We start from the raw sequence: 24,919 nt of genomic DNA on the forward strand, positions 1-24,919 counted from the left end.
AAGGATTGAAACCAAGGCCTCATGCAAGCGAGGCAGCCACAGTACCACTGATCACTCTAACCTTCTGGGGTTTTTTGGAATCATGTTTAGTTGCCTCATCTAGTCTTCAATTTGAGATTCTCAGACCTGTGCCTCCCAAGTAGCTGTAATTACAGGCGTGCACCATCAGTCCCTGCCTCATTCATTTCTTTACATCCCTTTTGTTCCCTGACCCTAAAACTGATGAGTTTCTCTAATGTGTTTTGGTTTTGATAGATTTCAAGAAATTCTTAACTGCTTGTTCCAGAATCGAGAAGAAATTAGGCAAGAATATCTGAAGTTGGAAATGTTACTTAAAGAAAATGAACTTAAATCATTCTATCAACAACAGTGCCATAAGCAAATACAAATGATGTGTTCTGAAGACAAAGTAGAAAAGGTATTTTAAAATACAACATGCAAACTTTAATTCTAAAAATTTGATAGCCAAAGTTACTTAATAACGCTTTCTCTACAAATGTGTGAACAGCTAGAGGAAATCTAGCAGACATTATTTCAAATGCCTAAAGTAAACAACAAAGAAATTTAAATTCACAGATTTCAGAAAAAGAAACCCAAAAAAATGCAGTGTTTGGTTGCAACTGGTTTTCCAGGGCATTTCTGGAAGTCGTGATTTGGAGTTCATGTGAGAAGGGGGTTTCCTGCCCAGGGCAGGACGGTGCGAGTGGCTCGTTCACAAGGGCAGCTGCCCCAGCAGCAGGTTTGTTTTCAGGGAAGAAGGTATCAGCACAGGTGCCGTTTGTCCTGCCCCCTTGTCCCCCTCAGGTGCTCTGCCGCCTGGCTCAGAGATCTGAGAGCTGGGAGTTAGCAGTGGGAGTGTCCCCATAAAACGCTTGGGGCCCCAGAGATCTGTGCTCTTCCTACTGTCCTGCCAGCCAGCATGGTAGGCTAGGGGTAAGCAGAAAGCTGTCTCTGCAAACTGTCGCTACCGTGTGCTTTCCCCAGTCGTTTGGGTTTGAAGTTTAGCAGCCCATGTGTCTTGTTTAGAAAACTCATAAGGCTGAAAGATGAATATTCAGTTTGATACCACCACAGCGAGACCTCTGGGAACCTGAGGAGCAGTGAAAACGCAGCCACGGGACTCAAGCCCTCAACCCCAGCAACTGCTGACCTCGCAATCCAAAGTCAGGAAAGCACTTCAAATGACTTCCCGTAGGGAAGCATCAGCAGGCTTGGCACGCACGACAGAGTCCGTAAAACTTCAGGTAGCAGAGCTCTCTGACAGAAAAACTAAATGTGAATGAAATTATAAACAAAGGAATGGAAGGAAAGAATCAAAGATTAAGATGACAAAAAAGGATCCAAATGAAGAGAAAAAAAAGAAATTTCTAGACATGAGATTTTTCACTGAATACACACTTCATAGATATAGTGTTAGCCAGTTTTTAGCATATTATTCACATTAACTTATTAAATGCTCAGAAAATTCTATGATGGATTTAATATCCTCCTAATCAAGATGAGGCCTTGACACACCGATCAGTCATGTTGTCAGCCACCTCCACAGCCACAGGTTAAGCCCTGGCCAGCTGACCCGAGGCCTGCGCTCATACGTCTGTGCAGCTTTTCCTGTTGGCTGTCGCAGAAGGCAGAGTTCAGGAGGGGAGAATAACCAAGAAAGTTACCAGATGCAGCGGAAGGAGGTGGCGTTCAGGGACAAGATGTGTGACATGATGGGCCTTTGGGTGATGAGTTCTGGGTTCAGGGGCAGGCATTAAGAGGGGAGACTGAGGAAGGACAGTCATTGGCCTAGTGCTATGCACAGCAGAAGTGAGTTCAAGAAGCAGGAGTCCTAAGCAAGAGAAAGGTGAGGCCTAGACCTGTGAAACTGGATTACTGGAGAGCAGAAAAAGAACATTTTGAAAATGCTGTGTTCTTTCCACAGGTTGTGTTCATTAAGTTTAGTTGCATTTTCTAAAGTATGTAATCATAGGAAACATTGATACATACACAGGGCTTTTGGGGGTGGCGACTGAAATCGTGCATGCTAGGCAAGCGTTCTACACGGAGTAACAGCCTTGGCCTCAAGTGTCATTTCTTACAAAGCTCTATCTGACGTGTAACTGCCTGTAGCTCTTTCCTCGCCACCCCAAATGTTTTTTCTTTTCCCACCTTTGGGAAGAGATACTGCACAAATTTTAGATTGCTTGATTTCCAAAAGTCATCACATTTTGGGAGACTTCCTTTTTTTCTCACACATACTAGGCACATGCTGCCACTGTGCTGTACTCTCTGCCCACAACTGCTTTTAAAACTAGGATCTTACATGTGTCTTACCATAGAAAGTAGGGAAGAAGTGATGAACTACACATCGTAAAGCTTTGCTTAGTGTATTATTGGTAGCAGTTTATCAGTCAGCCGTTACCAAAATAAGTAATTATCAAACCATTACACCTGTTATCAAAATAAGTAATTTGTTTATTGAGCACAGTATACATACCTGATCTTATGGAAAACTACTTTTTGTTCTGTTTTCTTGGGGGGGCGAGGGTACCTGGGGTCGAACTCAGGACCTTGCACTCTGGAGGTGCTTATGCTACTAACATACTTCTTGGCTCCTTGAAAATTCTTAAAACAGAAGAACAAGTAAACTTGTACCATTTTAGGGTGTGTGTGTGTGTGTGTGTGTGTGTGCGTGGCTTGAGCCCAGGCAGTGCGCAGGCTGCGCAGACACTGCCACCAAACCCCTCCGCGGCCGCAGACTGAGCCATGCTGCTGCATTCGCACATGGACCTTGCTGGGCTGCATAGTGCTTCCCAGCATTTTTTGACAAATAGAATGGCTTCTAAATAGCAGAATGTATTACGGCATTAATGTATCGTTGTGGTGAGTGCTTTCATATGGTTGCGAGGTGGCATTCTGAAATATAACCTTCTTCAACATGCGTATGATTTTATTCTGATTAGCACTCATAAAGCAGTTTTTAGTTGGATAATTCTTTTAAATTTGTGTAGATGTCACTAGATACTTTTTAACAACGCCTCTTAATTGGACACTTCACCTTAACTATGTACTAGAAATGTTTCAGAGTGAATCCATGAGATAGATTAATTCGTTTGGCACTTATAGTAAATCCATGAGACAGATCCAAAACTGTTGCCACATTGTGCTTCAGGCCACCTGCAAACGCGATCATAGGCTTGCAATGCTGAAAACGCGCCGCTGCTACCTAGAGAAAAAGCGAGAGGAAGAGCTGAAGCAGTTTGATGAAAACACCAATTGGCTGCGTCGTATGGAAAATGAAATGGGACTCCTGGGCCAAGATGGTCACATTCCAAAGGTACAGATGCATGTGGCGGTTCAGTTGGTTTGGGGAGCTGAACTTCTTAAAATTCTTATCTTTCTTTTTGAGTAACAATCTTTTGTAAGACACTGATCACTGCATTTCTCTGAAATTTAATTAACTTATTCTACTGTTTTTAACCAAACATCCCTTCTGCTTGATAATTTCCTATTACACTTGCCTTCTCTCTACTTTCAAAAAAGTAAAGTTACTTTTAAATGTCACTCTTAAGAAAGGCCTTTGTGAAGTAGCTCTTCAGCCGAGTAATCTGCTTTAAAACCCCCTAAGGATTCATCTTGTAGATAATTTGTGTTAATATTGATATTTTGTGCAAGTATAGTTTTAAATGTGGGCTGCACTAATTTTATTATGGCCAAAGAAAGTGACTTAAAAGGTTATGCATTTGTGCATGGCTGAAGATATTCCAATTAGAATGCGAAAGGTTAGATTTGCTTGGGTTGGGAGTGACGGCCAGTGCTCTTCTATAACCAGTTTGACCTGCCAGCACTGAGACTGAGCCCCAAGAACTTTGCACTGGGCTGCGTCCTTAGCCCTTTTTCTTAAGTCACCTCAGGGTGGTGTCCTAAGGTGCCAGCTTGCCCAGGCTTGGCTCAAACTTGGGACCTTCCTACGTCAGCCTCCCAGAATGCTTGACTTACAAACATACACCACCATACCCAGCTTGGACTGTGTTTTGCTCACTTGAAGATAAGTCTTGAAATATGTAGTTCCGATATGCTATAAGTACTATTATTGCCCTTGTCATTTTATGATTCTATGACTATTTCATGTCCAGAATTGAGCTCACACAACAGGCAAGGGCACCCTTCCCAGGGGAGCAGTGTGTCACATGTGTGCCAGCAGGCTCTGTGCCCAGGATCACGGCCCGTGACCCTGGCTGCGCGGCTGTGTGCAGACACCAGAGCATCTGGAAAACCCCATAGTGCTCTTGATAAGAGGGGAGAAAGCAAACAGATCACACCCAGCAGCAGCTTCTACAGAACAACTAACTTGGAGCCACATCCCTGCTGCTTTAGAAGGAAGGGTATTTCAGTTTCCTTTTTCCTAAAAGGTGAAGTTCCTCTAAGCCTTGATTTCTAAAATTCTATATCAGTTGACTGATATATATCATTCTAAAATCTTCAAATTTTTAGAACATTCAACCGAATATAGAGAGGAACTAAAGTACCTAGTAACAAATGCTAGGGATCTTTAACACTTAAAGGTAGATTAGGACACTAAATAGAAAGCATACCCTAGTATTATTTTAAAACACCATAACACCTTATATAATACTTCAAAATATTCCCCACAGAGAAAATGCAAATATGATAACCACTTGTAGTTGGAGTGTTTCGTAATTCTGTTGTTTGGTAGTTTGAATTCTGGCTCACAAAGTGATTTTGAACAAATCATTAAATAATGATGTCTTAATTTCTCATCTATAAATATAGTTAGGTTATAAGCTAAAATAACACTCTATATCAGAGGATTAACAGTAATGAGTAGTAGTTAATGAATAATCGTAAACAACAATAATATGCCAGTAGCCGAAGTGTGAAATACACAGAAGGAACAGTTAGTGGCGTCACATGGGCACCACAAGTGTCTCCTCCAGAAGAGAGACTCTGACTTTCCAGGAGTCATAAATGCCCTTGAGAATCTAATGGAAGATACTCAGCTCTCCCTCACAGGAGATCGGAAAGTCACGCTTATGTGGCTTTGCATGTGTTTTCAGTCACTGAAATCTCTTAGAGCTCTTCTGTGAAACAGCGTTATGTACCACTGAAAGTAAATAATCCACATTTGTTAAAATGGCAGCTCTATCTTAAGATAATATCATGACTTAAAATTCCCATGTAAAGATGACCATGACCCATAGTGAACTATAGCGGAGATTGCCTGGGCTTAGGAAATCTAGCTTCTAAAATTCTGTGCAAGACGTGAGTCCTGCACAGCTGCCGAGACTCAGCTGAGAGTGTAAGGGCCTCCGCCACGCCGCGCTCAGAGTACCAGAAACATGTCCTGGATGGGAAGTTTTCCAAAACAGGAGCAGGTAACTCTGTCCCTGTGAGGGCATTCAGTGACAGTACTTGAATGTTTTAATGATCAAGTATTGTGGTTAAATGTTTACCTTACTTAAAAATAACTACCGAGGGTGCTTTAGTTTTCTAAATCCGTTACCATGGTTTACGGCTCTACTCTGATGGGCTAGAATATCTTAGGTCAGCCTTTTGAGGGTGCTTGCGCTTCCCAGCAGCACGGCCTGAGGCGCGAGGCGCTTGCGTGATCAGGTCCGTTGGTGCATGAAGTGGGCGTTCTGAGTGATGCCCAGCCCCGCCTGGGAGGGTGCTCAAACCGTGCCTGCTGTTAACGACACAGAAATGCTGACTGTGAAGCTTGCTAGTTTGCCTTTGCTATCTGTGTGTATTGTAAGCTCTGTTTTAAAATTCGTGTTATATTCACATTATTATTACTTTCTTTTCTACTTACTAGTGTTTAAGAACTTAATATAACTTGTGTTATTTTCAATAAACTTTTAATTTTTCAATGTAATCTAATTTTTCTAGGGGTCTGCCCTCTACACCTCTCTTAAGTAGAACTTTAGTACACCTGTTTGCGAACCTAATTTAAATTCTTGTTTTTCGTGCATTTTATAACAAACTAAAAAAAAAAGTCAAGCTGTTTCCATTCCTACCACCCAAACCCTACCTTCCATTCTTTTGTTCTGCAGAGCTTTTCACAGCTGTAATAATCTAATCAGAAGCCCTATGTCCTGTGTAAGCACCAAAGCAGAATGTAAAGGGATTTTCTGGGGTCATATGATGCTGACAAAGACGCAGCCCCTCTGCCTGAGCGTCAGTGCTCATTCCTCTGAACCCTTCTGCATGTCTGCTTTCTGTTGCCGCTTCCTCTGGCTGGGCGCTGTGCTTGCCCTGTGCACCTGGTGCTGTCCTGCGGGATGCTCCCTCTCCAGTCGCCTGCTCTGGTTACACAGCCCCAGGTTGCAGTGGCTTCTCCGCCTGCGAAGGCTCCCCAGTGCTCCGTGGCTGAGCGTGACCTGCGCTGGGTGCTGCTAAGTACGGGCTCCTCTCACTGCACTGTGCTTCGGCCGCTGCCAGCCTGTTCTTTCTTCTCTGGCAGCAGAGAAAGGCAGTGGTGTGGGGGCCAGAGCACACTCAAGATGAGCTTGGCTTCCAAAGATTGCCAAGGGGCCGAGGCCTGAGACTAAGTCAGGAAAATAAAGCAAAATTATCAAAGAATGTTTGCTTTTTTAAAAAGGCGTTAGGGTAATAGATACGAGAAACATCTGACAAGCATGTTCATTCTGCTACGTGGTGCCTCATCATGAATGCGAGTCCTTCCAAGGTCTGCTCTCAGGAGCCTTTCCACAGCTCTGGGTACAGCTGCGTTTTTCTGCAGAATTATGGTACACATTTTGTGAGCGGAACCGTGCAAAGAATTAAGTTTATTAACCAAGGTACCACTGTGTAATTATTTGATTTTTCTACCTGGAAAGAAAGCATCTTCTCATCCAGCTCCTACATTTCAGTCAAGTGAACTGATCTCCATAAAGGCCATATGTTTGATTGAAGTTGGCGTTTGTTTTAATGCCAAGTATATCCCTAAAAATCACGTAACTCAGGCCATGCTCTGCGCATATCATTCTGGTTTCATAGATTTTTTTTTTCTAAAATATATGCTGTATTCCTTGAAGTATTAAAATGAATTATGTAATCCTATCCTTAATATATCTCAGACAAACAGGTAACATGTTTTCAATCTTAGTCCTGTTACTAGTGAAATATTTTGAAAAGAAAGAATAGCTAAGCTTTTAGGGAATCTGTTGGACTGGATTAGAAAGGAGACCTGGACTGAAAAGCTCAAATGGATTATGGGAATTTTCTCAGAGTAAGTTTCCAGGCTGGTAGCTCTCCAGGCTGGCTCAGTTACTTAAATGTCCCCCTAAAATCACTCCTTTTCATTACAGATGAGAATTCCCCATTTAAAGATGCAGAAAATGTTACTGGATTATCCATACTTCACTGTGATCACTTAACTAATAATTTTTGTACTTGGGGCTTACTAGGTTTGAGGGAAAAAATTTTATTTTAGGTTGGAATTTTAATGATGTTATAAAGATGAGGCTTAGGAAAATGGGAATAGGGGTTGGGGAGACAGCTCAGTGACATAAGCACCTGCCTGGCAAGTGCACGGCCCTGAGTTCCATCCCTGGTACTAGAAAAAGAAAATGGGAGCATATACGAATTTTCTGGCAAACTTTAACAGTTTGCTTTTGCCTAGGGTGGTGCTAGCAGTAAGAGCTGTGTGGACAAGTAACTCCAGATGCTAAGCTGATCTGACAAGGTCCCTGTCCTGGGGGTGGACCTTACATTCTAGTGCAGACTGAGAAGCTAGTAATAAAGTGAATGAATTAAATTGTACCTCCCCAGTGCCATACTGGCCTTACAGGGTGGAGGGCAAGCACTGGGAACTAGTGCACCCCGTGTCACGTGAGCTTAAGCGTTGGTGAACACTGGCCCTAGGAGTGTGTCTTCACAACATGGTGAACAAGATGGAGTAACGTGGCATCATTCCTAATAATCAGTTTCTAAGGAAACTTCAAACCTTGTCTTCTTACCTATACTAGAGCTCGTTCTTTCAAAAATCTAAATTAAGAAATTTAAACTACTGGCACCAGTATAAAATAACTTTTATTAGACCAATAGTTTTTCAATATGCTTAAGAGGATCTAAAGTACACTTTGCCTCGTTTTCCCTAGGAACTAAGCAGAGAGCTTCATTTTCACCACTTGCACCTCCAGATTGCAGATTTGAAAGCGCAGATGAGGCACATGATGGACCTCGCCTGCCTGCAGGAGCAGCAGCACCAGCACACTGAGGCGTGAGTGCGGGGCCCGCTGCTCTGTAGAGAGTGAGACCAGGGTGGGGCATCGGAGCGTGAAGGCTGCCCTGTGCACCCGCGGCTTTGTGTCTGTGGGGCGCATTGTCTCCCAGTGTCTGCCAGCAACAGTAAATCCCAGGGAGAAAACTGAGACTATGCAAGATGTGGTTCTTTCCTGGTAGTTAATTTTTTAAGGCATTTTTCTCTAAAATTTTGTTGTTTGTATTTAAAATAAGCCACTTAAAATTTCTAAGAATTCTTATCCAGTGAAGCAGTTGTGATTAACATTAATTAAATTTTTATGTAGATAATTGTTAATTATTCATAACTAATGATTTTGCTATTATTAAAATAAAGTTGCTAAATATCAAGGGTATTTATTTATTTATGTATTGGCTATAGGGTCTCACTACACAGGTCAGACTTGTAGTGGTCCTCCTCCTGTCTTAGCCTCCCCAACACTGGGATTACACGCGTATGCCATCACGCCTGGTTTCAGGGCCAGCACAGCATGCAGGTCTGGGGATTGAACTCAGGTCCTTGTCCTTGCCAGGCAGGTGCTTAAGCCACCGAGCTACCTCCCCAGCCCAAAGGTCCCAATTTTTGTGTGATGCTCTTTTATACTCTTTCTACTACCTTGGTAGTAACATCTCAGTCATCTAATTTCAAAAAACAAATTTTTTTTTTAAGTGTGACTTGATGGTTTTTCATCTCTCAGATAAATCAGTCAGCTTCTTAGACATCACTTTGATGCTCTGTGAAAATGAGAAATTTGTTTCTCCATGGACTTTTCCACAGTGTAAGTCTACTCTGTTCTGCTAACAATCTCTAATAACTGCTGGTTAATTTTCTATACTTTTGATTTATAGGAAGTCACGTAAGTATAGCAATTTTTAAAAAGGAAAAGGACAGCTTCAAGGAATTTCCTTGTGTAGAGGCGCACACTAATCTGCTGCCTGACCGCTCGCTGCACCTCCTCCAGCAGACATTAAACCTTCATGCTAGCACTCAGACAACCTGCAGGGGCTCAAGTCACACAGCAAACATAACGTATTTTCAGTTAACAATAATCATGCCTCAGAGAAACTTCATTTTCTATGATACTATCACTGCGCAAAGCTTAAACATGACTTATTCGAACCACACTCTATCTACTATATCAGACGCTGTATTTAGGGTAATTTTCTACTTTAAAATGGTAAAAAAAAAAAAAAGGCTCCACACACTAATACAGAGAATCAATGACTCAGACAGTGTGGCATCATGGGAAGAGCATTTGTGTGGAATCGGCCTTGAACTCTTGCCTCCATGAGCGTGTAGGTCTGCCTTATATATAAAATAGCTTCTAGTACAGATGTGATACGGCACCTGTGCCACAGGCTCCTCGTCACTGTTGCAGACTCCACGTCTGCTGAACCTAAAGTTAGGAGCTGTTACGACAAGAGGACACAGTGAGCGCGGCACAGAGACAAAGCAGACAGGCTGGGCTCAGTTTCAAGAGTTTTCTTCAGTGGAGTCAAAACTGGTGCTTAATTGCACCTTCACAAGTTGTGGCAACACACGGCAAATGCTGTTTACCTGGGGAGCTCTTTCAAGTCTTAGTGCTTGAGTTTTGTTGCAAGCTGATCTTAATAAGCACACTCTGCCCAACATTACCAAGTTATAGACTTTTCTAAAGGAAATAGCACAGAGCCTTTTAGGGTTTCGGTCAGTTCCCCCACAGCCTCATGCGGTAGAACTTTTTCAGAGGTGGCTGAATCTAGCAGATGGTGCTAGGATTAAAGGTGTGTGATAGCCAGGTCAGTCCACTGGTTGGCTTGACGTTGCCCTACCTGGTCATCTAAAACCTCGACAAGATGTGAGCCGCACAACCTCTCTCCTCTAACTGTGGGTGTTGGGAACTTTCTGTCAGCAGTGAGAGGAGAGTAACTAAGACAGAGCCACTCTTAGCATATCACGTCCGGAACTGAGGGAAGCACTTCATATGCACCTTTGAGGAGGCCAGCCTTAGGCCTGCAGTGGTATAATTCTGCACAGTCCCGCTTGCCAGGTTGGGTGTGTGGGTGTGCCCTGGCGTAGCCGCCAGCATGGCGCAGCGCCTCTGCTCTCAGGACTCGCTGTCTCGTGTTCTATTGAGGTCCTCTGTGGTTAGACCCATGATGCTCTTCTAAACAGCGATGGGCCAGAAAGTTCAGTTTGCACATCCTGGTATCCTGGACCTACCCCCCGTGGGACATGGCAGCAGAGGAGAGACAGTGGTGCCCCTTTCAAGAACTCAGTCAACTCAATTGTTTTATTTACTGTTACTTTTATTTACTTTTTATAACTTTTTTGTATACATCTTTCACTTAATACCTGCAGAAGGCTAGTTCCAGAACCCCCATGATACTCATATCCACCCATGCTAAACTCCCCCATAAGATGGCGAAGGGTCTGGAAATAACCCACGTATGTCCTCAGTGCATTAATTCATCTCTGGGTCCTTAGAATACTTACTATAAATGCTCTGCAGTTAGACTGTGCTGTGCACAGATCGCAGCAGGGGAACAAGTCTGCCCCTGTTCAGGACAGTCATGCCGTTGTAAGTCAAACCACAGCATACAAGAAGGAGTTGAGGCAGAGAATCTGAGCAGTGAGAAGCTGTTGCGAGGCAGGCCGCACCCCTTTCCTGTGGGTACAGTTTGTTTGACGGCTGGTTGGTTAAAGTTTTGCTATTTTAAACTCTGCATTCCTGTAGGTTTTTGTTTCTGTTTTTTAGTATTCCTGATGCACTTTGGTTGGATCCATAGAAAAGGAGTCCTCAGAAATAGAGGGCCAGCTAGCTGTACTTGTTACTTATTTGACTTACATAGAGTTCTGCCTACCAACCCCTCACCAAAAAGAAGAAAACCTCAGATTATTTGTACTAGTGTCTAAATATTTTACATTCTGGGGCAATAGGGCATTATTTCCTTATATGTTAAAATTAACACCTGATATTCTTGTTTTCTCTGTACTTGAAATAGTTCTGTACTTTTGGGTTAGCCAAAGGGAACAGTATCTGTTAACCACTATCTCTGAGCAATTTGAAGATTCTCATGTTTGCATCTGCCTTTGTAGAAGTTAGGAGTTGCCAGCTGAATGTACACAGTGGCTGTTTGGCACAGACTTGATAGAGAATGCTTGTACTGTATAAATGTCTAGTGCATGAAAAAGTGTAATCAGTGCCGTTGACTGTCAGTAAAATGAGAGATTCAGAGTCAGAAGCAAGAACTTAAAACCTTCAGTCCTCCTTATGCACAGCTTTTTACCCACATCTTTTCTCTTTGAAGCCCACTTTGAAAACTGCTCCTTTTAGGTCTCTTAGGGAGAACTGGGTTTTGTTGTTCAGTTGTGTGGGTTTTAAAGTTTTATACTTAAAATGTGAGACTTTTCATGTGACAGAAGTGTACAGGGGTGAATGAAATACACAATGAATGTCTACACTTTATGGAAAAACTTATTACATAAAAGACACATTGTCATTCATCTGCCTCAGAATACCACCCATTACTCCGAGCACGTATAGTTCTTGCAACTTTCTGAAGCAGTTCTTGAGGTCCTCTTTCATGTGTGTCTTTACAAAGTGCAATCACAATAGTGTTATTGCTGTCATCCAGCAGAATGACAGGCTAACGAAATGCATCACTGTCCTCCTCCCGCTTATGCACCAGATCTGGCACCAGTTTCTGGCTCTTCCCCAAACACGAAATGACCATGCATGTGAACATTTTCACTTGATTCTAGATAATGAAGCAGCCAGGATAATGCAACTAAAGACACTCAGGAAAGAGGCTTTCCATAACTTCTCCAGAAAGTGGCAAGAACAAGACTGCAAACACTCCAAGAATAGGGCTTAGTTCTTATAATCCCCACTCAGGAGTGTTGCTAGTATACTTAATGTGTTAAGCTTGTAAAGTCTCTGACTAGAATAATGTTTTCTAAAGTAAAACACAGGAAATCATTTTAACGATAGGCTAATATTGTGGTTGTAATGTAAAAGAATGATAAATAATATATTTAAAAATTAGTGTTTGTTTCTCCTTTCTTATCTTCTGTACAATAGAGTACTGAATGCCTTACTTCCAAGCCTAAGACGACAGTATTGCACGTTGAAAGAAGCTGGCTTGTCAAATGCTGCTTTTGAATCTGACTTCAAAGAAATTGAACATTTGGTGGAGAGGAAAAAAGTGGTAGTTTGGGCAGATCAGACTACCGAAACACCAAACCAAAAGGATCTACCAGGGATTTCTGTTCTGATGACCTTTCCACAGCTTGGGACTGTCGAGTGTAATCCTTGTAAGTATGGCTTTTATTTTATTAACTAAACAATAACATTATTTTGGAAGTTATTCTTTATTTTTTAAAGTACAAAATAATGGTAATGCATAAAAAATTTCAAGTGATACAGAATTTCACTTAACAAACTAATATGAATTTTACAGTATTTGTTGTAATGCATAGTGTTGTCTTCCAACCAGTTATTCATATTACCAGATAAATGCATGTAACATTGGAAGAAGAAAGAAATGTATAAGAAATTGACAAGAGAAAAAATACAAACAATTGAAAAGTGACAAAACAAGTTAAGCATTATCTGCTCCTTTCCATAGACCAGTAGAAATGCCCAGTACGGTTGTCCATTCATCCTACTTACTTACACAGATGCATCTCTTTCCACTGTTCCCTCTCCTATTCTTCTCCTCTACTCAGTGAATTTTTCCTTTTGATTAAGCTCATTGCCTCTTCCCAGTATCTACTGTATCCTTCAGATTCCATTTTCTTCTTCAGGTTCTCACACTAAGGAGACACTATTATGTTTGCACATGTGGGTCTGATGTATTTCACTTAAAGAGTATGTTGTCTAGGTGCATCTAGAGTATTGACAGAATACTCAAATTTATCCTGTTTTATAGCTGAATAATATTTCACTGTATAAAAATATTATATCTCCTTTATCTGTTCTTCAGTTGATGGGCATATGGGTTGTTTCCAGGATTTAGCAATGACAAATTGTGCTACTATAAACATGGGTGCACATATATCACTGTGGAATGAGGTTTTCAGTTCTTCTGGAAAAATACCCAGGAGAGGAATAGCTGGCTTGAATTGGATCTCCAAGCCTAGCTTTTTAAGGAATCTCCACACTGATTTCCACAGTGGTTATATCAGTCAGCACTTCTATCAACAGTGGAGAAGTTTTCCTTTCTCTCCACAGCCTCTCTAGCATTTGTTATTGGCTGACATTTTAATGTTAGCCATTCTTTCTGGGGTGAGATGGAATGGCAGTGTTCTTTTAATTTCCATTTCTTGAATGATGAATGATATTAAAAGAATTTATATATTTGCCATCTGTATTGCTTCCTTTGAGAAGTGTATGTTCATCTCAGATGCCCATTTTTGGATTGAGTCTTTGAAATGAGGGGGTGATTTTTTTTTTTTTTTTTTCATTCTTTATATGTTCTAAATAGAAGGCCTTTGTTGGAGAGACAATTGGCTCTAATTTTTTCTCAGTTTGTAGATTTTTCTTTTTGCTTTGTCAGGGATTTGTTTTGAAGTGCAGAAACTTTTCAAGGAGAACCCGGTTCTTGCTTCTTTGAAGTATTTCCTGTGCAGTTCAGCCTTTGTTCATGAAGACTCTGCCTACCCCTATGTCTTCCTAAGATTTCTACCTACATTTTCCTCTAGAAGATTTAGTGTTTCTATTTTAATATTTAAATCTTTAGGGCCGGAGAGATAGCTCAGCTGACTAAGCGCCTACCTAGGCAAGCCCAGAGACCGGGGTTCAATCCCTGGTACCACATGCTGTGCTGGCCCCACCTCCAGGTTCACTGAGCCAGCTATTGAGTTCAGGCATATTTGCACACACCTATAATCCCAGTGCTAGAGAGGCTGAAAACAGGAGGATCATTACAAGTCCAAGCTTCATATTGAGACCCTGTACCAAATACATAAATTAAAATAAATAAATAAATCTTTGATCCATTTTCACTGTAGTTTTGTGCGTGGTAATAGGCATTGGTCCAGCTTTAGTCCATGGCATGTGGAAAGCCATTTTGTCTAGCACCATTTATTAAAAATGCGTTCTTTCTTCCAGTTAATGTTTGGCCCCTTTATCAAAGATAAGGTGACTGATTGTGTTTCCAGTTGTATGTGCATCTTCTAATATGTTTCATTGATCCTCACGTCTGCCTCCATGTCAGTACCATGCTGATTTTATCACAGTACCATTATGGTATAATTTCAGGTCAGAAATCGTGATACCTCCTTCCTTTCCTTTGTTTCCCAGAATTGCTTTCGATATTCTAGGTCTCTTCTGGTTCCAAATGAATTTGAGGAAAGTTTTTGCTAGCTCTGTGAGGTAACTTAATGGTATTTTAATTAGGATTGCATTGAATACAATTTTGGGAGTATGGCCATTTTCACAGTATTGGTTCTTATTGTCCAGGAGAATGGATTATCTTTCTATTTTCTCAAATACTCTTCAATCTCTTCACAGAGTACCATAATTTTCACTGTATAACTCTTTTGCTTCCTTTGTGAAATTGATTTCTAAGTATTTCATTTTCTTGAATGTAACTGTAAAAGGCATGGTTTCCCTAATTCCTCTCTGAGAGCATTCATTGTTTGTGTATAAAAATGCTGATTTTTGGGGTGTTGACTTTGTATCCTACTACACTACTGAATTTGGTGATTAAATCTACAATATTCTTGTTGGAGTTTTTGGTATCCTCTATGTAGAGTATCATGTCATCTGCAAATAATGATAATTTTGTTTCCTTTCCAATCCTTATTCATTTTATTTCTCTCTTTTGTCTAATTGCTCTGGCTAATGTTTCAAGAACTATATTGAGTAGGAGTGGAGACAGTGGACATCCTTGTCTTGTTCCTGATTTTAAAGTGCAGGCCTTCAGTTTGTGCCAATTTCATATGATGTTGGCTGTTGGTTTCTCGTAGATGGCTTTTATCAGGTTGAGATATAGACTCTCTATGCTGATTCTTTGTAGGGTTTTTATCATAAATGAGTGTTGGACTTTGTCTAAAGCTTTTTCTGCATCTATTGACATGATCATGTGGTTTTTGTTCTTGATTCTACTAATGTGGTTTGTTACCTTTATGGCTTTGCATATGGAGAACCATCCCTGCATTCTTGGGATGAATCCCACTTGATCATGATGTATAATCTTCTTGATGATTTGTTACATTCTGTTTATTAGTTTTTTTATTGAGGATTTTTGCATCTATATTCATTAAATTGGCCTGTAGTGTGCTTTTTCAGTTGGGTCTTTCTCTGCTTTTGAAATCAGAGTAATACTTGCCTCCAGGAATAAGCTTGGGAGAATTGCTTCCCTTTCAGTTTCACTGAAGAATTTAAGAAAAGTTGCCATTAAATCTTGTCTAAATTTCTTGTAGAATTCTGCTCTGAATTCATTGGGACCTGGGATTTTCTTTGTTGGTAGGTTTTTTATTACATTTTCAATTTTGTTTCCAGTTATTGGATTATTGAGAATATGTATATCTTCTAGACTCAACTTTGGCATTTCATTTGTGTCTAGGAAACTGTCCGTTTCCTCTGTGTTCTCCGTCCTGTGAGAGTAAAGATTTTAGAAGTAGATATTGATGATCTTCCGGATTTCTCTAGGGTCTGTAGTGATTTTACCCTTTTGATTCTTTATTGCATGGATTTGGGTTTTTTTTCCTTTTTTCATCAGGTTGGCTAGAGATTTTTCGTTTTATTTATTCTTTCAAAAAACCAACCCTTTGATTCATCTCCATTGCATTAATTTCTGCTCTAATCTTTATAATTTTCTACCTTCCTTGGGCTTTAGGGTTGCCTTGTTCTTCTTTTTCTAGAAGCTTGAGGTGCAGCATAAGATCATTTATTTGGGCTTGTTCTGTTTTCCTAATGTGCGAGTGTACCACTATTAATTTGCCCCTTAAGACAGCTTTCATTACATCTTACAGGTTTTGGTAGGTTATATCTGCATTTTTGTTTGATTGTAAATATTTTATTATTTGTTCTTTAATTTCATCTGTGACCCACTGATTGTTTAGGAGGTTGTTACATTATTTCCATTGTTTATGGTGTTTTGTAGTTTGTTTTGTCAATAATTTCCAGTTTTACTGCACTGTGGTCAGGAAGTATGCAAGAGATAATTTCGGTTCTTTTGCATTTGCTTAAGAATGCTCTGTGTGCTCATATATGGTCTATTTTGGGAAATGTCTTGGGTGCAGCTCACAGAAATGTGTATTCTGTTGTTGCTAGGTGATATGCTCTGTATAGGTCTACCAAGTTGATTTCTTCACAAGTTTGGTTTAATTCTGTTATTTGCTGATTTTTTGCCTGGTTGATCTTTTTCTTTGTGACAGTGGCATGTTCAAGTCCCCCGTTACAATTGTAGTATTGCTCAGTTGTTTTTTCATGTGCATTAAAATTTGTCTCATGTAGGTGGGTGCTCCTACATTGGGTGCATATATATTTATAATTGTTATCTCTTCCTCTTTCAGTTTTTCTCCTAACAAGTATGTAGTGACCTTTATCTATTTGAATGATTTTTGAAGTTGATATTTTCAACAACCATATCTTCCTCTGCTTTTTTCTGATTTCTTGTGGCATGGAAGATTGTTTTTGATCTTTTGACTTTGTCTGTGAATTTCCTTTTGAATTAAATGTATTTCTTACATGCAGCATACTGTTAGATTTTGTATCTTAATCCACTCCGCTCCTCTGTTTCTTTTGACTGGTGAATTGAGACTGTTTACATTGATTGTTGTAACTGATATGTATTGGCTTATCTTTGTGATGTTATTTTCCTGCTGTTCATTCTGTACCTTTTCCCTCTTTTTAATTACTTGCTCTGTTTGATGGTCCCTATCTGTTATGTTTGGAGCTGTGATCACTTATGTCTCTTTCCAGAATATCTATCAGTACTCTTTGTAGGGTTGGTTTGGTGGTCATGGATTTCTTCAATTGTTTTTTGTCATGGAAGGACCTTATTTTCCATTGAATTTGATACATAGTTTTGCAGGGTACATCAGTCTAGGTTGGAAGTTATTTTCTTTTAGTATCTGAAATACTTCACTCCAAACTCTTCTTGATTTGATGATTTGTGTTGAGAAATCTGCTGTGATTCTGATGGGCTTTCCATTTTAGGTTATCGATTTTTTTCTCTAGCACCTTTTAATAGTCTGTTCTGAGATCTTGATTATTGTGTGTCTAGGTGTAGATTGTTGTGATTATGGCTGTATGGAATTTTACATGCCTCACTTGTCTGTATGTGTTTCTTTTCTCAATATTTGGAAAGTTTTCTGCTAGTACTTCTGAAAATAGTCTTTATGTCATTTGTGCTGTCGCCCACTGCTTCATTGACACATATTATTCTTGTATTATTTTTCTTTGTGTTTTTATAGATGCTGAATTGTTTTTTCCTGGTTCCTTGTTAGTTTTAAGAGATCTTTTCTTTCATGTTCCTTAGCTGCACCACTGTCTTTGAGGTCTGAAAGTCTCTTTAGTTTCATTCAAGTGGTTTTGCAAGCTTTCAATGGAGTTCTTAATATCTTGGATATCTTTCTGAATGTTTCATGCATTCAGTTTCTTTCCTGTATTGTTCATTCACTTTTTCCATCTTTTTTTTTGCAGAGCCAGGGATTGAACTCAGGCCCTTGCTCTTGCCAGGGAAGCGCTTATTCCACTGAGCCATCTCCCCAGCCCCTCCATCATTTTTCTATTCTGTATTTTTTATCTATTATTTAATCTGTGTCTTCTTTAGCTATCCTGAGCAATTCTTTCACAAAAATTGTTGTCATTTCTTTTTGAACTGAGTGATTACTTCTGTTCTTATTTCTTCTGTAGCCCAATGGACTTAATTCTATACTTCAGTTGCTATTGTTTTAGAAATTTCAGGTGTGAGATTTTTAGTTCTTATATGTCTTTTTCATTACTTGCTGTGTTTGATGGTCTCCTAGATTTGTTCTGGGTGGGCTAGAGGTTTGAGATTTCCTTTGCTCCTGCCTTTGGATGTTTTTGAAGCTCCTGCTAATCAATCACCCAGACTTAGCAGCAGTGGGCAAGTTGTTGAGAAGTGTGTCAGTAAGATTTCCCTAAAATGGGGAACAGGGGAGGACTCACCAAGGCTCTCACCGCTAGTGCAGGCGACTGGCTGACACTCAGCAAAGCTTCAGTGTAGGTGGTGGGTTTGGGCCACACTCACCAAGATCCCATGGGCCACCCAGACCCCTCTTAAGTTCTTAAAATATTGGACTGGCACCAGCACGAACTCCCCACCTGTGCACTGGAGGTTAGTTAAATGCCAGAGCTCACCAGAGTCTCACAGGCTGCCCAGAGTTCTCCTAAGTTCTTAAATGGATGACCAGGCGCCAGGGAAGCTCTACGCCTGTGCGCACTGGGCCCCCAGATCGCAGCTCTCCAGAGTCCTGCAGGCCACTCAGAGTCCTTTTAAGTTCTTAAAAGTTTGTACCGACATCAGCACAAGCTCCACGCTTGCACACTGGGGGCTGAGTGAGCTTACAAGTCTACCAATGTTCTTCCAGACAAGATTCTTTTATATGTCAGTCTGCATAAGTTAGTTTTTAATATAGTTGGCTGTTTTATGAGAATTAATGTGGAAATGAGCCTCAGAGTCTTTTCATTTAACATATGACTTCCCAGAATCTAAGATGAGGTATACCCTAATGTTCAGAATCGCTCTGGCAGTAAAATCTGTTTATCCGTTTTTGATGAAACAACTTTGCTTCCCACCTTTCTTTAAATTTTACCCTCTAATAAGATTAAAATTATGAAATTCTATATTTTATAATATATTTGTTCTTGATATAACTAACCATTTATATGTTATTGTTTTTCTTTTGCCATATCATTTTCTAGCTCTTTAAGAAGTATGTGTAGAATATATTAATTAACTACCATCTATAATTGTGGTTAAAAATAATTCAGAAGATGTAGAAAATAAGAAATAAAACACTATTTGACTTTCCCCAGAACCCTAATCTTATGTTCTGTCTTCAAGATGGTGAATGTTAAGTTTAGTTATGTTTGCTTGGTGGTGTAGGAGTGTGTGTGTGTGTGTGTGTGTGTGTGTGAGAGAGAGAGAGAGAGAGAGAGAGAGAGAGAGAGAGAGAGAGGAATAGAGAGGAAGAGAGAGAGATCTTTTAGGTTTTTGATTGGTTTTCACATGAATGTTGGAATGTTTTGCATTGTGACCTATAACTTCAGTTATGTAGCTCATTATGAAGATGTGTAGCCTACTTCCATGAAGAATTTACCTCTTTTTTATGTTTTGACAACCCCAGAAATAGATGAACCATACTTTACTTAATCAAAGTTCTGTTAATGAACAGTGCATTAAAGAATATACCTGTGTGTTCATATTTGCCTGTGTGTAGCAGATTCCTAGAAACTGACTAACCAGGTTGGAGGACAGATTTTTTTATTTATTTGATCCTATATCAGATTGGTTTCTTAAAACAAGGATGCTGTACAGATTGAGGGTACCTACTCCAAATATCAGAAATCTGAAATGCACCAAAGCTTGAAACAGCACCAATATAAGACAAGACTATTGGGTTTTTTGAGCATCTACTATCTTTGGATTAGAGAAGCTCAACCAGTAAAATCTATGCAAATATTCCAGAGTTTAAAAATAAATTAAAAATCTGAGGGGCCAGGGAGATGGCTCAGTAAAATAAGCACTTCCTGGCAAGCACAAAGGCCTGAGTTCAATCCCCGGTTCTGAAAAAAAAAAAAAAAGAAAAGTCTGAAACAATTCTAGTCCCACATATATTTGTTTGGGTGTGTTAGTACTTTAACTGCACTGCATTTTTAACTTTTATAATCTCAAATCTGCCTCCGTGTCCTGTTGCAGAGTGACTTGGGGTGTAGCCTCCCAGAGCCACTTGTCCCCCTAGCTCCAGTGTGGCCAATGCTTCCTCCCGCCCTCTGGCGTCCGCAGGCACTCTGGAGCCCCAGCTGCGACGGCAGCAGTCACCGTCCTCCTGGCACCTCCAGTCTCTGTGGGCCTGTACACAGGCCAGGGCCCTCCGGCATGTGCTTTGTGTGCTGTGTAGACTTCAGTTGTCTTCAGAGGAGATGTCGGTCTGACTTGACTGCGTCTGTATTAGTAGCAGAAGAGCTCTGTATATTCAGGGGCTAGGGAAGTTGGATGCATTCCATTAGTGACTTTTTATGCAATAAAATACTGTCATTTGACTTGATCTAGCTGAGACATTTAGAAAGTAAAAAAAATTTTTTTTATATTCTCCTCTGTCTTTGGGGCCTAAATCTTTCCTTCTAATGGATTCAAGATGTTGGAGAGGAAATAGGGTTTTAGCACCAATACTAAGAAATACTGACCACCTGTTATTTGATGCTCATTGTTACTTATTTAAAAATCCATATCTCATGTACTTTGTAATTACATAAACTATACTTGTCATCACTAAACTATACTTGCTTGCCTCTAAAAGGAAAGACATGTTGCATTTTATAAATATATACTTTCTTTTGAGAACATTCAGAGAACGACGTTTGGCTTGATGATGAGTTTGCTTTATGAATTGAGACAAAGAAGAATAACAAGGAAAATTCACATGAGTCGGCCTATAAACACTTACTGTTCTTAGTCCTAGAATGTGGAAGTGTTAATAGGAAAGACACACACAGCCCAGTTCTTGTTTGCGTTTCTAAAGATGTGAAGCAATAGCCACAGTAGTATCACTAAAATATTTTATTTACTAGGATACAGGAATGTTTTCTTTGAGGGTTTGTGGGTTTTCTCTGTGGGTTGCCAGCCTTCATTTGACCATCCTTCTGGTGTAATTGTCTTCTGCAAAAAGTTATGCTTCTATGCAAGGGCTCATGTATGAGGATATCTGTCTGTTTCTTCATCAATACTGAGTTTCTCCTGTGTGCAGGGCACCTAACTTACCTGATGCAAGGGAATAGGCCCTAGTACAGAGCAGACTCCCTACTTCTGTTCACCTTCCTGGTGTAAGCATAGTAAATTAAGCAGAATCTTAGGACGTCGTGTGTGCTGTGTGAGTAAGGGAAGCTAAGGAGTGTAAGCAGGAAGGAGAATTAATTCCCTGCTTTAAACAGGACAGAGGTGTATCTGTCTCCCTGGCAAAGTGTGGAGGAACTAACGTAGTCAGCCCTGTGGATAGCCAGGAGATGAACCTCCAGTTGGGAAATGTGTAGCATTCAACAAGGATTTGCCTGGCATATTCAGAGTGGCCAAGAAGCCATGTGGCTATTAGAAAACAACAGAAGGAAATAGGGGAGGGAGGCAAGTCACAGACAGCCTTGCCGGATGTGCAGTGAGGTAGTGAGGGCAGAGTCCGGGAGTTTTATTGGTTGAGTTGGGTTTTTGAGACAGGGTCTCACTATGTAGTGCGGGCTGGCCTTGAACTTATTATGTAGCCCAGGCTGGACTCAGATTCATGGTGATCCTCCTGCCCTAGCCCCCTGAAAGCAGGGATCACAGGCCTGTACCACCACACGCATCTGTAATGTATGTTGGAAGGAGAACCAGCAGGATTTGCTGGCATTGGCTTTGGGGTAGAAGAGAGTTTTAAGACAGCTGAAATTTTTGAGATGGACATCTAAAAGGACTGACCTTAAATGAGGTGGAGAACACGAGGTGAGATGGTTTGAAAGGCGGTGGCAAAAACATGGGGAATTCCGTTTTTGGCAAGTTAAATTTGAGATGCATCCAAGTGGAGACCTCATGTAGGCAGCTAGGAATCTGCTGTTCAGGAGAGTCTAAGTGACACGCAGAATTTGAAGGACGTTGCCATTTCGATGACATTTAAAGCCTTAGGACTAGATGAGAGCACCATGGAATAGTAGTCTTTCCTGCAAAATACAGAGTGCAATGATACCCTTCTTGTAGATTTTGTCATTTCTTCTTCACCTTATTTGAAGTGTCCATCTTAGTGCTCGAGTTTGCAGATTGCCATGTCATAAAACTACTTTTTCTTAGTGCCTTAGGAATCATTCTCCAAAAGCCCCTCCTGCATAAACTTTAAGTTTTCCCCTCCATTTTCTAATTTATTTTGGTATCAGATGATGAGCAACGTAGCTCAGCAGTCTAAATACCTGCCTGGCAAGCACCAGGACCTGATTTTGGTGCCCAGAACATGTGTCACGCCACCCAGAGCCAGGCATGTGAGCCAGCTGGTGCTCCCTGCGGCCCCAGCGCGGGGACGCCGAGCCAGGAGGGTCGCTACTAGTCTGAGCTGCGTAGCGAGACCCTGTGCCAAATAAATAAGAGATATCAAGCAAGAGTGTAGCTTTGCTTTTCTAGGTAGCCTGTCACTTGCACGCAGCACGCCCTGGCAGTGTCCTTATGTTGCACACTGAGCCCAGTGCTGCGCGGTCACACACTTGCTTCTTTGCACAGTTCCTGGCACGAACCAAGTTAGGCCGTAACTGAATTGTCCCAGTGGTCGGGCTCAGTGCTCACCTACTACAGGGATTTATTTGTTCAGTTCTCATCCAGGACCGTGCGCAGCCCGAATCATGAGCCAGAGCACTGTGGGCGTGCAGTTGTTCTTTGACTTTTACTTCTATTCCTTCACCTATTTGTCTCTCTAGGGCTGCGAGTTAGTATTTAAGTATTGCATACATTGTAGTTTTTTGATCTGTAGCAGAGTTAATACTTTTTAATTATTTTTGGTTTTTAAAATTATTTTTGGTTCTCGGTATACCTACAAAATAAACTCTAGAGACAGCCTTATTAGTAAACATCTATTCTTATTCAGGGAAAGCCAGTTTTTTTATGTTGTAAGTTTTAATTCTTTGCCGGCATCACTACTGAGATCTTGGTGGGGCTATTACTTGGCGTGTCCGTTGACCTAGGGTAAAGCACGCAGCCATTTTGGGTCCAGCAGACAACGCTTATGCGCTAGTGCTGGGCAGGGTCGGGTGCCGTCAGCGGGTTATTTATGGAGCTGATAAAATTTCTGACATTAAATAAAAAGTCAAGATTTCCTCATTATCCATCTGGAAACTCACATTTAGTAATATTTCTGTCTCTAACCTTTCCTTTTTAAAAAAGTTTTGCACCCTATGTCAGTGGTTTTATCTCAAAGCACAATAAAAGATCCTTGCAGAAACCAGCCTGTTGTACTACAGATATTCTTATTGAATATAGAGTTCTGACTGAATATAGTTTCGGTTTTCCCTCAGATTACTCAAATACAAGCAAAGTTCATGTTAAAAAAAGAGTAATCTCTATTCTACTTCATAAAACAAATATAAGGCAATAAATATGTTTTAGACTAAACCTTCCACATTTTTTTGGACATAGCAACGAAGTGGAATCATTCCCAATGGTATAAGTCATGCTGTTGGCCCCAGATGAATTCCCTGTGGCCCTTGTGCCCCACCCCACCTGCAAGCCACTGTTGTTGTCAGTGAAGGGCTCTTCGCATTGTCCCTTGTTTTCTCCTGAAATAAATGTGGGTACACACTGGGAAATGAAGCCGGGCTGGAAACATGATCTGTGCTGTTTCCCGCAGATGCAAATATCACAAGGTTAGAGTTGGTTTATTACTTATAAAGTGGTGGATTATTTTTAAAGGACTACACCAGTTTTCTAATCTGTGCTCTCTTTCACAGTGTGTTGTGTGTGGCCAGTGCTGTCTTCGCCGGCATCACTGCTGTGACAGCCAGAGTGCTGGCACAAAGGCCCTGTGAAGGGTGTTCGGTCAGCTTGGTGGTGCCTTGTGGGTGCGCGTCTTTGAAATAGTTAAAATTCATTCACTTGTATCTTTTCCAGCGCTGAATTCCATGAGTCACAGGCTATTGTAAAGAATCCAGATTTCTGATTAGTTCAGTGATGGTATCAATCATCTGTAGCCTAGAAGTGTTTATTGAAATGCATATATTAATACTTGATTTCACCTTAGAACTTTGCCACCTAATTTCGATCTATCGTAGTTTTCTAAAAATACCTCCTTGTGCACATGTTAAGAGGAGTGCTGGCGAAGGCAGCATCTTGCCGCCCTTCGGAGCCTGGCTGCGATTCGACCTTGTCTCGTCCACCACTGCCTGCCTGTCAGGAGCCCTCCTTCGCAGCCTATGACTCATGTTTGCTAAATACTGCGTACCACTTCTTACGCTAACATGCAGCTCTAAATCTTTTAACATTTGCCGTCTTAGCTTTTGATAAATTAGTTCCTCTGGGCAAAATCATTCAGAGCACGTGATATGGCACATCAAAAGATGACCTCAAAAGGCCTGTCCATTTTTTATTAGGGGGATTGTAAACTCATTAGAGATAAATTACCTAGTCACTTTATTTAAAGGAACCATCTGTGAAATAGTCAAAGAATAAAAAATAAATGTGGAACGCCTTACATTATGAAACCACATGAATTGTCAATAGTTGTGTCTTAGAGATTTATGGAAGACAGAGAGAGAGAATGATGTTTCCTATTTCAATTTATTGTCTGACATTTTGAGAAAATTTGAAGATGTGAGTAATTATAGGAACCTCAAAACTGGCCCCCATTCTTGGTGCCTCTCCTCCCGCCTGCCCTTGCCCTGCGGCTAGATGCCTTCCTCTTTGGGTGCAGTATTTAGGGGACCCATCAGGAGCCTCCCAGTCAGAGCCGGGCGACCGGCCCTGCCTCTGATCGCCCCTGCCGGGTGAC

General features: G+C 40.9%; 1 protein-coding gene across 1 annotated transcript in view; it reads left to right on the plus strand.

Moving 5' to 3' along the window:
- Positions 1 to 24,919, plus strand: part of Kif18a (kinesin family member 18A) — a 70,262-nt gene that overhangs the window by 22,559 nt on the left and 22,784 nt on the right. Inside the window, exons 10-13 of the mRNA XM_023704230.1 lie at positions 256 to 418; positions 3,155 to 3,319; positions 8,106 to 8,227; positions 12,312 to 12,544. Coding sequence (XP_023559998.1) covers positions 256 to 418; positions 3,155 to 3,319; positions 8,106 to 8,227; positions 12,312 to 12,544 — 683 coding nt within the window. The remainder of the gene's footprint in view (positions 1 to 255; positions 419 to 3,154; positions 3,320 to 8,105; positions 8,228 to 12,311; positions 12,545 to 24,919) is intronic.

This window comes from Octodon degus, unplaced genomic scaffold, assembly GCF_000260255.1.
Source record: "Octodon degus isolate 3935 unplaced genomic scaffold, OctDeg1.0 scaffold00193, whole genome shotgun sequence".
In the NCBI taxonomy this organism is placed as follows: Eukaryota; Metazoa; Chordata; class Mammalia; order Rodentia; family Octodontidae; genus Octodon; species Octodon degus.